The following is a 14,136-nucleotide window of genomic DNA, read 5'->3' as shown; positions in this document are numbered from 1 at the left end:
ATAATTACATAAATAAATAAAAGTTATGAGAGACAAACTAGCCTTTATGTACTTTTCCAAGTTTTAGCTACATAAAACTGGCTTCTGCCTCTCTTTTTCATGAAAGAATGAAAAAGAGCGACACTAATCAGAGGACTATTTAAAGAAACCACGCCTAAGAGTTTAGACTCCATAAGAGAAAATTGTCTATTTTTAGCAGCATCCTGCTGCTCTGCTTTGGAACAAAGATAAAGCAGAACTTTTCAGATGCTGAGCTGTGACGTTAGCAGCTACAGAGCTAAGAGACTGATGAATTAGCCAGAGACGCCTGCATCACATTCTTCCTGGTCCTGACGGTCCTTATAGAGATTGAACAGCTAGAGTTTATTTCACAGCTTGTTTTGTCAGTGTCTTCCTGAGAGAGGGAAATTTTCACTCTGAGCAAAAAACAAAAAAACAAAAATAACAACACCCTTTTACCCCAAATCAATGCCGAACAACCCGAGGATGCGTAGAGAATGCGTGAAGACTAATTATTTGGAGCAGAACTTCATTAAAAACTATGTTCACTCCATTACTCACATTGTGTCAAAACACAAAACGACAATAAGGGAAAGAGACAACTGGCCAGTCTGAGTCATTAGAAACAAGAGCGCCTCCATCATTTAAAAGCTAGTTCATTCTCCACTGTTTTGTACACCCAGACAAAACAAGCACGCTTCCCTCATCTTAATCACAGCCATAAGTTCTGCTCAAAGTCACAGTGATGGCACTTCTGCATCGTCCCGACTGGTCGATTGCTCCACAAATGGCTCCCCCTTTATCATATTTAACAAACATCAGAGTGAAAACGAGGACTCCCGGAGTGGCAAACAAGAGGAAACGTCGTCATTAAAATGGCAAACAGCTGCTGGGAGAGCCTGCACGGCATCCCAAAAGGCAGGTTTCACCTTGGTGGGCTGAAGAAGATGTTGATGCCGCGTCTGCGTCAGATGGAGTGGTGGAAAAAAGGCGGTTCTGCGAGAAATCAGTCATGTCTGCTAACTGTGCAATTACCTAACCACGGAGACTTAGTGAAAGCCTCGTGAGCATGATTAGAATACAGATGGAGGGTGTAGCACGAAGCAGTTGCTTTTAGATAACCCAAGAGCTAGAGGGTTTTAAAGTCTGTTTCTGAATCAACTCTCTTAGTTTTAATAAAAAGATTAAAAATAGAAAAATTACAGGAGCGAGTTTTTTCTTTTTCTTGTGCTTTTTGTTTACGATTGGTGAACTGAAAAAGCTAACCGCTAGCATAACAGCTAACAGCCGTAAAGCAGGTGAAAAGCTCCCCCTACAGCGCCGTCTGGAAAAACTAGACTCCATGCAGAAACTTAGTGAAGCTCAGCGTTGGATATGGGACAGCAGCAGCTCAGGAGGTAGAGCGGGTTGTCCAGTAATCGGAAGGTTGCAGGTTTGATCCCGGCCCTGACCAGAGAATGCTGCTGTTGTGTCCTTGGGGAAGACACTTAACCCGCCTTGCCTGGTGGTGGTGGCCGGAGGGACTCGCTTCTGTCGTAGTTACATTGTAGCTCATCATTACCAGTGTGTGTGAAAGGGTGAATGACTGATTGTGTTGTGAAGTGCCTTGGGCAGTTGTACAACCCTTATGGGCTCGACACACGGGAGGCGACAAACGACCGCGATCAGCGAAATTTGTCGCTGTCGCTTTTATTACCTGACACACGGGAGGCGATCCGCGGTAGCGGCCAGCGGCAAAGCAGTCTACGCGTTCTGTTTCATGGCGAAATTGAAACTTCCGTTGTTTTGCTTGGCTGTGTCAGGTTGGAGGGAATTAAGGTTATTTAAGCGGTTCAGAGTTAATAAAGTGGTAGATATGATGTTTCACAAGGTGCTGCTAGAGTTATGTGTAATCTTACTTCTGATTGTACTATATAAAACATAATAATAATCAACTCTCCTCCATGTTTGCTCGGAGATGTACGGAGCATCCTGTCCGCTCATTGGTCAGTGAATGAAACCTCCGTTGATTGGTCCTCGTCCGAGCGACAGCGAAGAAAAGTTGAAAATGTTTCAACTTTCTGGGATCGCGTCGCTGGGTCGCCTGTGCACGACACGTGCACGAGTGCAAAATTTCGCATGCACGTTTTTCGCGTTTCGCTTGGTAGGAGGGAGACCTGCGATTATCGCTTTGTCGCGCATGTCTCAATGAAAATGAATGGAGGAGAGGCGATGTCGCCTCCCGTGTGTCGAGCCCATGAGAAGGTGCTATACAAACACAGGCATCACACCACAGCTGGTGAGAATGCTCTGATTGGACTCTTTGAATGGAAACTGGACCACGTTGGTTCCGTACTCAGTGTAAATAATAATAATAATAATAATAATAATAATAATAATAATAATGCATTGAACTTATATAGCGCTTTTCAAGACCCCCAAAGACGCTTTCACACACTCACATTCACACACTGCTAGTGATGGTAAGCTACTTGTAGCCACAGCCGCCCTGGGGAGGTCTGACAGAGGCGAGGCTGCCATTTGGCGCCGTCGGCCCCTCTGACCACCACTAACAAACAAGGCATCCGACCAACAGCAGCATGTAAAAATGCAAAAAGGATCTCAAAAATGAACTAAACATGTTAAAGTCGCTTTTTTATTGTGTTTGTGTTCATTTTATTTAGAATTTTAGGCTAAGAGGAAAGCTGCTGGATGCAAAAGCTCAGTTACTTCAGGCCATTGGTTTCTCAGTCCTGAATGACGTTTATTAAAAGTGTTACTTAATTCTGACGTGTGTGTCGCTGATAGAGTAGTTTGTCTTATTAGTTTATAAATTCCAATAAATAATTAAAGGTTAAGAAAGTTAAAGACATAAAAATCACACCTGAAATATTCTAAAATGCAAATCAAAAACATATTTTTATGTTTAGTAACTACAAACATACATTCTGGTAGAGACACAGAACAGTCTTCAAACATAAATACACGATAGTGTGATTTTCTAAAACAATCATTTAAAGGTTTAAATGTTTACATAATTTAATGCTGAAAGGAAATAAGATGTGGTGACGCCACCGGAGGCGCTTGGGCTAAGAGCAATCCCATCTTTGAAGGAAGCTGCTGTAAAACTGGGAGAAAGAGATAAGCTGAAGAAGTAGAATTAAAACCAACAATATTCCAACAAAACATCCCAAAGGAGCGTGTAAATGTCTGACATCTGCAGCGATTAACCTCGACAAACCTTCTGGTGCCGTGCCACAACGTGGTGGTTTGCCAAAACGAAAACCGCTGAGCTTCAATCAATAACGCATTAAAAAAGGGACAAGATAGTCCATCCGTTACTGATTAATAACATGTAAATGAGAAAAATGGATAGTGTTATTTTACGAGTCAAGATGGATAATTGTTTGTTCAACAGCAGTACAGATGTCTGTATTCAGCCCATTACGTGTCGTCCAATAACTTCATCCAGCAACACACCTCTCTCTTCATCCAATAAGTCAAAGAAATCTGAAATGTTCTCCTCATCCCTGCGGTATAATCAGCTGTCATTTGTTTACACGAGAAGGCCTGGAGACAAATCATCCAGATCTCACAAATGATCCTGAGAATAATTTTGTTTTTTTATGAGCGTGTAGAAAGAGAAAAAGGGACGGAACAACGGGAAACCATCCTGAAGGTTACATCCAATCTGACATGAGGGAGATGACTGATACACAGGGACCAATCCTGAATTGGGGAATCATAAAATTGATCCAAATGAGGTTTTAAAAAAAATCAATTTCAACCCTCAGCGAGAATTCGAGAGACATCCTGAAATCACGAACGCCGGTGCAGCTCTGGGAAGAAAAAAGTGACAAAATAATCATCTTACGGATCTCCGTCTTCTGTTCGGCTTTGTCTCCTCTTTGTGAGCGCGGCGCCTAATGACTCGCCTAAAATCCACTGATGTAAAAGACACCAACGAAAGAAAAGATGAAAGAGTGGTGGTTTCCAAAGGCAACTCTTAGTGATTGCTGCCGCATGTAAGGATCTTTACAAGCCCACTTCACACACACACACACACACACACACACACACACACACACACACACACACACACACACACACACACACACACACACACACACACACACACACACACACACACACACACTCCCTCTCTTTTCTTTGTGCATGCTAAATTAGCATCAGTAGGCTGAGGGGATTTTTTACATCAGGTCTAATTTTCACCCGTCCTAATGGACTTACATAACCCAGTCTTTGTTTTCAGTCACAACTATACGTGTAATCAGATTTAGCCCTGAAGCCCGAGGAGCAGATGTTAGTATCCAGATGTGTACAGTGCAGCTGCGGTTTGTGACATTCATCTGCGCCCACCGAAGCGTGATCGGTTTGTTGACAACCTCTGGGTCACAGCTAGTAACGACAACAAATCAGCCACATGAGAGACCACTCATCACCGAGCACACATGGGGAACCGCAGCTAGAAACAGATTCAGCCTGTCATCTCAGATCAAGAGCAACGTCGTCGCCTTCCTGTCACTAATATAATAAATATAAAGTTTCAGCTTTCAAATTACAGCCAATCACGCGAGGGAGGGGGGTTTGGGTTTTCAGCATCTGAGAGCGGATCAGAGCAGCTGTGTCCGCTCTCAGCCACCTCAGATGTGTTGATTTCCAAACACACATCATGAACCCTTCAGCTGTCCAGATACCTTCATCTGGAAGCTGTGATCTCCCTCTTCAATGTCACACTGACACATCCAGTCGGAACTGATGCTAAATAAATATTTTTTTCCTAATATCTTTCTGTGTTGGCGCGGGTCTTTCTGCCGTCAGTGTTTTCTAAAAAAAAAAAAGCATCTGAATTTGTTTCTGAGGAGTTGTGATTACTGGCATTTTTCACAAAAAAAGTCATGTTTGGTAAACGAGGAGCTACTGAAGGATGGTGAGAAAATGTGAAACAGGCCAGAACTACACCTGCAAACTGTCATGATCCACCCTGGCCTCCCTGACTGTGGCTCTCCTGCCTTGATTACCCTTGATGTTCTCACCTGTCCCTCATTACTCTGCCCATGTGTTCCTGATTCCCTTGTGCATTTATACCTCCCTCCTTGTTGCTGTCTTCGTCGGATCATTGTCGTTTTGTGCATGTTTGTTTGTCCTGTCACTCGCGTTCTACAATTAAACATATTTTTATTATTTCATCCGTTGCCTGCTCTTCTGCCTCCTGAAACCCACCACCACACATGGTCTGCCATCTCCACCCGCAGAACATGACACAAACAGCCAATTATAGATTAAATAGGCATACCATTTCACCAATTGCATTGGTTGTTGTTTAGAATTTGACTAATAATTATTGACAGAGAAGCGTTCGATAGGCAAAATATTAAAACACAATTTGTCAACTGGTGGCTCCTGGGCCAAATCCAGGCCGTTAGACCATCATATCTGGCCCAGAATTTTTAAATGTAATAATCACATATCCATCAAACATCGAGTGGAGAAAAAATGCTAAAACAGAAAAAGATGAAATGCCGCTAAGTTAAGCCAATGCAAATGAGTATCTTTACGCTAACTACGTTAGCAACATTAAGCTGATTTTGAATTAGAACAGAAAACGTGGCACGGCCCAAATACCACATGTTTTGTTTTTGACGGAACAAAAGCCACAGCCATTGCAAATGCTCTGAAATCTTCAAAGACACACTTGGAAATTCAACAGATTTAGGTGAAACGTAGTTCCTGCTCTCAACTCTTCTCCTTGCACCGTTCTTGCTACGTGTCGGTATTTTATAGCGAGAGCAGCACAATCACATTTTTACTCAAATTTTACATTCTTGTGCCATGACTCTAATCTAAAAGCTAGTTGCAACCTTCTGGTTGAATCGTAAGGCCAACACTGTCCTTTTCATGGGGGCTGCCATGTTGGATTTTTGTAGCATTTCTACAGATTAGTTTATAGTCTAGTGAGAAAAAATGAGTATTGGACCCTTAGAGGTCAAAGGTGTCCTTGCTACTAGAGTTGAGTTGACATTGAGTCCTATAATGTTAACCTCTTTGCATTAATAAGCTCAAACAGTTTTCTGGTTGTTACTTCATGTGATACATGAGATGAAAATGGTTCTGAAACCTCTTATGTGTGAACAGGAAAGCCAAGTTGACCTGCTGATGTCGTGTTTTCTGCTCAGCTGTCTGAGTGTGCAACAGAGATCGGATTACTCAGGAACCACGTCCCTGCAAATATTAAGACCTGTCAGTACCTAAACCACAGCTTTGAAGCCAAGAATAAACAAACAAGTAAAAAAGCCAAAAGAAACTGGCTACTTTTCCCCTCTTCAGTTTCCAAAGCATGATTTCATCAAAGCATATTTCAGATTTTAAATTAGGGAACCATAAACATGTTGCAAGTAATAAAACTTGAGTTACGGATGAAACAACTTCCTGTTGGGAGTCAGATTGCGTGTTGATGTAAACCGACTCATCCTCTTTTATCTTTCATGTTTCCTGATGAAGAAGCAGCAGCTGTGACCCACGGCGCCACAGGATGAGGAGGAAGAGTTCACATGGGCGATGTGGCATGTGCACCTACATATGTGGAGATGGACTTGTTTTGGCTGAGAAACTAAAGCCAGTGCCAGGTGTGTGTCACACACACCTTTCAGCGCCGGCTTAAACCCGTCTCCCAACAATGTGCCAGTTAGAGACTGGGCCTGGTGCCTGTTCTTCCAGGTGCAATACACACATGTAATACCTGATGATCACTGATGTTAGCACCTTTTATAGAGGACTTTTCTGATTCTGAGCTGGTTTAATTCGTCCGTTAACAAATTATTCCACAAACTATTGAACAAATATGAATGTGCTCTTTAAACATTTAGATTTTGGGGTCAAGAAGTCAAGATGATTCAATGAGACCACCACTTCTGACTGACGGCCAGCCCAGATATGGATATAACTCTACAGATTTTAAAGGTGAGACACAAAAATGGCACCAAATCGATTAAATGATTCAGAGACTGAGCAACACGAGCTACACGATAGAAGCTGATAGCAAAACATTAGCAATTTCCAAGATTTGGCCTGAACACCTTTAACTCCAATTATTTGTCAGATTCATGAAACTAGCAATACAGATGGATGGTGACTGATCACGACTGCTCAACTGTCCAGTCGTTTCTTTTCAAATCAAATCAATCATACATAAGAGAAAATTATGCCTATGGAATAGAATATTCTGTTTTCTTGCTTGTTCTACGGCAGGATTGGAGGTTTCCAACCGAACAGCATGGTTCTACGTTTGGAAAGGAAACTCACTGCTTATCCATTTGGCGTTTGGGTCATGAACCTTTAAGTCTTTTCTGAAGAGGTCTCCAACCGTGACTTTGCCTTTAAGAGCCAGATGGTCATCTTCACCTGCAGGGAAAACAACCAAAGTTTTAATAAAGTTTAATATAACAGAATATGGTAGGCAAATCCTCCAAAATACAGATTAAATTACTCCTCAGACATCAGAAGACTCGAGATATCAAGGTAAACGCCAATAAAGCTTTCAGTTCAACAATGAAGGACTTTTAAAGACATTTTCACTTAAAAACAGCATTTTTAGACCAGCATTCTTCCACTTTACTTTAAGACATGGGCTGTGGTCCAGTCCTAGGGATGTACCCTCCCAAGGCCATATGTGAAAGTGGACTGTGTCACATGGAAGCAGCATGTCCAAAGTCGAAGGTTCCTCTAAATGCAGCCGACAAATGCAGCCTCCTTTTTCTTGGATTTGAAGGATGGGTCTGGTGTTCCCTTGTTGGCCAACTCTATTCCAGGATTCATGATGGGGGTTTTGTTTTTAAACGAGAGACGATTACAGTTTTAAATGTTTTCTGGTGGAACTAAATGTAAAAGCTGTTGTGTTGCTAAGATTTTAAATTTGTATAGTTTTTTTCTTGTAAAAAATTGTAAAACTCATCAAACAAGCTTGAATGGCAGGTCCCGTGTTACATTATTCATTGTAGATAAGTTTAGTTTTAACTCGTTCACTGCCATTGACGACTAAAGTCGTCATTGGCATTTTTTTTTGCTGTTAGGGCGTCGGAACGAGCCCCCGCGCCGAGAGAACAAACATCTTAGCTCTAAAGCCGATCTTCATCCACGTACGTCACACATCACATGATCAGGAAGCAGAACATCCATGTGTTAGGAGATCATTTTGGGCCGCTGCTGTAAAAAAAGTGAGGCGCAAACCGGAAAAGCTTCTGCCGATCACAATTCAACAACGGATTATGAAAGAACGGATAACGCTCGAAACACGCGGATTCTTCCTGATGTAAGAGGTGAGTCTCTGCTTTGTTTTGGCGTCGACATCCTAGCGCACAACGTTCTGTGACTCTTAAAAAAACAATAAAAACTGTGAGAAACGCTGGCAGCGAAGGGCTTTACCGATCAGGAAACGGCCGGCAGTGAATGAGTTAACTCTTGTTTAGCGCTGTCACGATTTCTAAGACACATGCTGACGTAAGGGCGGGTAAAATTTGAAGGCTACCATCCACAGCCGCTCACTTCCTGTCTTTGTGGTTGGCGAAGGACCCAACCTGTGAACAGGGTGGGTCGGTTCCTTACAAGGAGGCTACCCCTGATTTTGGACACTGAAACAACTGAAAGTACCAAGCTGGTTCTGATACTTTACAATAATGTTGCAGACGTGTAAATGAGGCGGATGATGAATGGATTATTAGGACAAATATAACACAGGGTATGTGCAGGTTTAAGGGAGCCAAATTTAAGACTTTTTAAGACCTTTTTAAGGCCACTTTGACCAAATTTAAGCAATTTTTTAAAATTCAATTTAAGCTATAATTTCAAGCTATTGCCTGGAACCGGTGCTAACCACGTCGCCAACGTGGGATAAGCCATCCAGTTACCATCAAACTTTCACTTCCCATGGCACAAGCTCCCACTAGCTTAACCAGCTAATGTGCTCATCTAAAAATAGCCCCCTTTCACAACCAACTGAATATGTATGGTTCCGCTTACGCCAATATCATACACAAAAAATGCTGAACACTAACTAGAAATTTATGAAAATTTTATAGAAATAACAGAATCTTGTTTATTAGGTCTTTGGACATTTAAGACCTTTGGAAACTGTATTTAAGGATTATTTGTCATTTTTAAGGATTTTTAAGGCCTTAAATTTGGAAAAGCAAATTTAAGACTTTTTAAGGACCCGCAGATACCCTGATAACAAATGTAAGCCACTTCCAGACTTGAACACCTTTACAGTAATCTGATGAAAACAGATTGTGTGACACTCATCTTTAAATATGAAATCCTGAGACTTTTCCTGATTTAAAAAAAAACATTTCAAAAATTGAGATTTTATTACACTGAGGACCACAACCCCATTTATCTATTTTTATCCACTCAATTTCTTTAGTGCACTAAGAGTGCAGCACAACAGTTGGAAGGTGGTGAAGTCATAACACCAGTTGATGCTTGAAAGGAAGTCATTTTGTACAAGGAATCATCTACAAAAGGTTGGTCTGAAAGGCACGAACGACCTCCAGTTTGAGTGAGACTAAACAAATCACTGAAATGTTAAAAAACCAAATTGCTCAAGGAAAGGCCGTACGGGATTTGCATATTTCTTCTTCTACGTTGCATAATCCGTTTTATGTTAATGGGACTGTGTGTCAGTGCCCTTGGCAAATGCTGTTCAGTCATGGTGTCTTTATTGTTTTCATAAGACACTGTCATGATGGAGGTAAGAACATCGAAACTGAAAGCTGCATAAGTCACCTTCAACAAACACATTTATCAACGTTGTTTGGAGTAAAATAAAAACAAAATAAAGAAAAGTGGTTTTTGTGTCACAGGTGCAATCCTTAGAAAGATGTAGAGCGATCACACAAACAACTAAAAGGCCACTACACTAAAATATATCCTGTATTGTCCAGATTTCTAAAAATGTTAAAGTCACACTAGGTGACTCATATTTGTAAATCATTTTCTTGAGCCAGTTTGTGCTAAAATGACCTTTTATAGCAGGGGTGCCCAATCCTGGTCCTGGAGGGCTGGTATCTAGCAGGTTTTGTGGTTTCTCTGCTCCAACACGCTTGATTCAGTGGCTGAATCACCTGTGAAGCAGCTCATCAGGCTCTGCAGAAGCCTGTTAATCACCTGCTGATTGAATTCAGGTGTGTTGAAGAAGGGTTAAGACTAAAACTGGCTGGATACCGGATCTCCAGGACCAGGAATGGGCACACTCAGACCTCCACGGCTCCCCGTGGCCAGAACTTGCAACTTCAGAGTGGCAGTCCGTTCCTTGTTGGACTTAGTAAAGTGGAGCTGACATGCCAGCGCTGACTGGAATCTGCTTCCAGCAGGTTTTGTATCTTGAACACAGCTGATTTATTTGATTTAGCGATGAAACACACTTGTAGACATGAATGAAGGCTGGGGAGACATTTCAGCTGTTAGATTAAGGTGTTAAAAAGACCAGCACACAGCGAGGAGGAGAGTTTCACATTTGCTTTGACTAACCGACACTAGGGGGCGCTACATGCAAGCCAAAACTGCTAAGTGTCCCTTAAATTTAGTGAAAATCTGTATTTGAGGAAAGCTCGTTGTTAAACCTCAATCAGGAACAAGGGATTGGTTCTGACTACATCAAATCTAACACTGTTGTTTATAATCACCTTACAGGCACCCACTTTAAACCATCATAATTAACATTTTATGCCAATTAATGGCTAAATTATTATTTTTGGCCATTTCAGTTTATTAAAAACAAATCTAATCTCCTTTTGGTGACATGCTGTGTAACCCATGACTCATTTTGTTTGTTCTGTTGTATATATGAGCTCTGAGTGACCACAGCCATGTAGAATATTCAGGTAAAGTTCCTTAAAGTTCGGGTAAAACTTTGTTTAAATCTAACTTTTATCAAAACAGAAATGTCTTAAAGCAAACTTTACATCATGAGCCTTTGGGGCTGGAGACCGACGTTATTCTAAGATGAGGCAGATATGGCAGGAAAGTGTTTTCTAAAAGTTTAGGGGGGAAAAGGTGAAATAAGTGATTTATAAAAATAAAAAATAAGGCACAGAGGTAAGATCAACTTTTTTTTTTACTCCTGACAACAAAACATGAGAATCCATAAGGTGTTTTTGTCACTTCCTTATCTCACAAGGCGTCCTAACAACTTTTTCCCCACAGGCTGTTCACCTTTCAAAGAACAAAAACCTTATCAGAGCCAGAAAAATAAATACATAAAAAGCCACATGAGAGTATAATAACAAAGGAAGAGCTTCGTAACTCCCTCAGGGTTTTGACAAAACCAGATTGTCAGCAGATATTTACGGCAGATGCCTCCTGCTATTCATTTCAGCTTAATTTCATCCATCAATGCTCATCATATCATCTCCTTCTCCATAAAAAGCACTGAGTCAGAAGATAAAAAGGAATAAAAAATGCATTCAGTGTAATTTGTATTTGTTTCAAGTGCTTTCTCATCTTTTATTTTTATACCAGTTTTGCTTTAAAGTGGTGCAAAAATTCCTTCTTAACAGCTCGACTGTGACTTCAATTCTCCTCAAGCCGTCATCACCAACACACAATCAAGATATTCAGATGAAATGCATGCTGGGAGAAAGGCCATGCAGGACGACACAGAATATAGTAGGGGTAGCATGACTTCAATTTTTGTTAAGCCGACAGTCAAGTTACGAAAATCGAGTCGACTTTGACTAGTCGTTGATGACGTCATACACCTGAAGCGGTTGGTTCGCTGGAGTTTTTGACAATTAAAATTGCGCCCACATTTTCTAAGTTAAACACGTCTCTTTTAACAACGGTAGTTTCTGCATCTATACTGCTCCGCTTCAGCCCTCCCCCCTCCCCCTGCTTCAGTTCTCTCCCCCTGCTTCAGTTCTCTCCCCCCTCCCCCCGCTTCAGCCCTTTCCCCCCTCCCCCTGCTTCACCCCTCTCTCCCCTCCCCCTGCTTCAGTTCTCTCCCCCCTCCCCCCGCTTCAGCCCTCTCCCCCCGCTTCAGCCCTCTCCCCCCTCCCCCCGCTTCAGTTCTCTCCCCCCTCCCCCCGCTTCAGCCCTCTCCCCCCTCCCCCCGCTTCAGTTCTCCCCCCTCCCCCCGCTTCAGCCCTCTCCCCCCTCCCCCCGCTTCAGCCCTCTCCCCCTCCCCCTGCTTCACCCCTCTCTCCCCTCCCCCTGCTTCAGCCCTCTCCCCCCTCCCCCTGCTTCAGCCCTCTCCCCCCTCCCCCTGCTTCAGCCCTCTCCCTCCTCCCCCTGCTTCAGCCCTCTCCCCCCTCCCCCGGCTTCAGCCCTCTCCCCCCTCCCCCTGCGCAGCGGCCGCAAACTCACTGATGCGCCTGCAGCCTCTCAGAGTTCCTGCTGCTCTAAACATTAAAATAATTATTTCATTTTCTGTTCCTCACTTCTGATTACCTTCAATGGTGTCTGTTTGTTGCAACCACCAGGTACAAAAACTAACTTGTTTTTATTTGACTATTTTTCTGTCCTGCCTGTTTATTATCTTCCTGCATCTCCTCTCAGTCCTAAAGAAAAACTGCTACCTGGGTTCATATAAAGTCACCTCTTGAGTTACCTTTGAACTGCAGTTCTAAAAGATCTACCGACCGCAAAAACAGCAGAGTGCTCGCTGGCCGCATCAGTGAGGTGCGTCACCGGAGGACAAAACAGGTGATGCGCTCCGCCCAAGCCCCCACAATGCGGCTCAAAAATTGAGGCCGACCCAGAAATAACAAAAATTGCAGTTGCACCCTCATCCACTAGGGGCTGGTGTCAGAAGCGAGCAAATCCTCATTGAGTCCCGTGTTAAAAATACCAATTTCACAGCAGAAATAAACATGTTTACAGCCTGGTACCAAAACTTGTTTTTGGTTTAAATGATCTAGTTTACACTCATGACAACTCTGAGGGGGGTGAATTTTTTTTCTCACTCTTCTGTTTAAGTGTATTAAAAGCCTAAAATTCTGTGTAATTAATGAGCATCAGACCCACGTGACCACAGAGCTAGCACCGGGGAAAGGCCTCAGTAGAGCCTCGGTCTGGCCTGGAAACTGTTCTGGGATTTTGAGTCTCTGTGTTTGTGCGTTCTTTTTTGGATATTATTTGTGTAATTGTTGGACAAAATGACTTGCTGTGGCATTAATTGCACTAATAGAGCGTCCAAGGAGTCTCCACTTCATTTTTTTCGGTAAGTAAAATTATATTTATGTATTTTAGGTCACTGCCAAGCTGAGCTTAGATTTTAACATGTACTGTTTAACCATGAAATTTAAATGTAATAGGGTAAAACCCAGTGCATTTAACATAACGCTGCACTTTAGAAAATGGGTTGAAATATAACATGTTGGTGGAGCTGGGTTCCGACTATCGGCTTGTGGAGCTCTCGGGAGACCTCTGTTTTCTACCCATTTCTCCCCTCCCCGCAGCTCAGCGCATCTCTGTCTGATCGCGGCTTCTGTCTACTGCGCGGCTGCCGGCTTTCAGCAGCTTTCAGGAGACCTCTGTGTTCCACCTGGTTTTACCCAGCGGTCAGCCCGGCGTATCTCTGACTCAGAAGCTCTGGTGTTGTGCACAGTTAACTCCGGTTGTAGCTAGGTTGCTACCTCCGTTAGCTTAGCTCCCACCTCCGCGTTAGCTTTGGGTTAGCCAGGGTTAGCTTCAGGTCAGCTTGTAGCCAGTTCGACCAGGTGTCGTCAGTTGATCACAGGCTAACAGCCCCACCCTCACCTCCACCTCTCTTCCCTTTTGTGGAATTGTCTGGGCTTGACGGAACCTGTGACACGGTCAAAATGGCGGTGGTGGCCACCTCCCATTTAGCCTCAAAACGTGTTATTGGATTCTATGGAAATGAATTGTCCAGTATATATATCGATGGCTCCGCTCCACAGCAGCGAAACGCATCTGGCACAAATAAAAGACAGAAAACATAAAAGGAAATGAGCCGGCATGAACGATTGTGTGTTAACTTTGTTTTTGAGGTGGCAACACCTAATTGGATAATGTTACTGTGGCCGTGCTCAGGACGCAGATGTCTGGAGCGCGTCAACGATCAGAGCTTTGCATGCGCAAGCTGGTTAAGATTAGGATGGGGGTGAGGGGAAGGTTAAATTG

The 14,136-nt window shown here is 42.9% G+C and overlaps 1 protein-coding gene across 6 annotated transcripts in view; it reads right to left on the bottom strand.

The window, feature by feature from the left end:
• Positions 1 to 14,136, bottom strand: part of LOC107383076 (A-type potassium channel modulatory protein DPP6) — a 371,266-nt gene that overhangs the window by 93,189 nt on the left and 263,941 nt on the right. For all 6 annotated transcript variants that reach the window (XM_054751024.2, XM_015955500.3, XM_054751025.2 and 3 more), the window contains one exon: positions 7,303 to 7,401. In XM_054751024.2, the coding sequence (XP_054606999.2) occupies positions 7,303 to 7,401 (99 nt within the window). The remainder of the gene's footprint in view (positions 1 to 7,302; positions 7,402 to 14,136) is intronic.

The sequence above is a fragment of the Nothobranchius furzeri genome, chromosome 7, assembly GCF_043380555.1.
Source record: "Nothobranchius furzeri strain GRZ-AD chromosome 7, NfurGRZ-RIMD1, whole genome shotgun sequence".
NCBI classification, from domain to species: Eukaryota; Metazoa; Chordata; class Actinopteri; order Cyprinodontiformes; family Nothobranchiidae; genus Nothobranchius; species Nothobranchius furzeri.
Note: the sequence above shows the minus strand (reverse complement) of the source record. Positions and strands in the feature narration are given on the sequence as shown.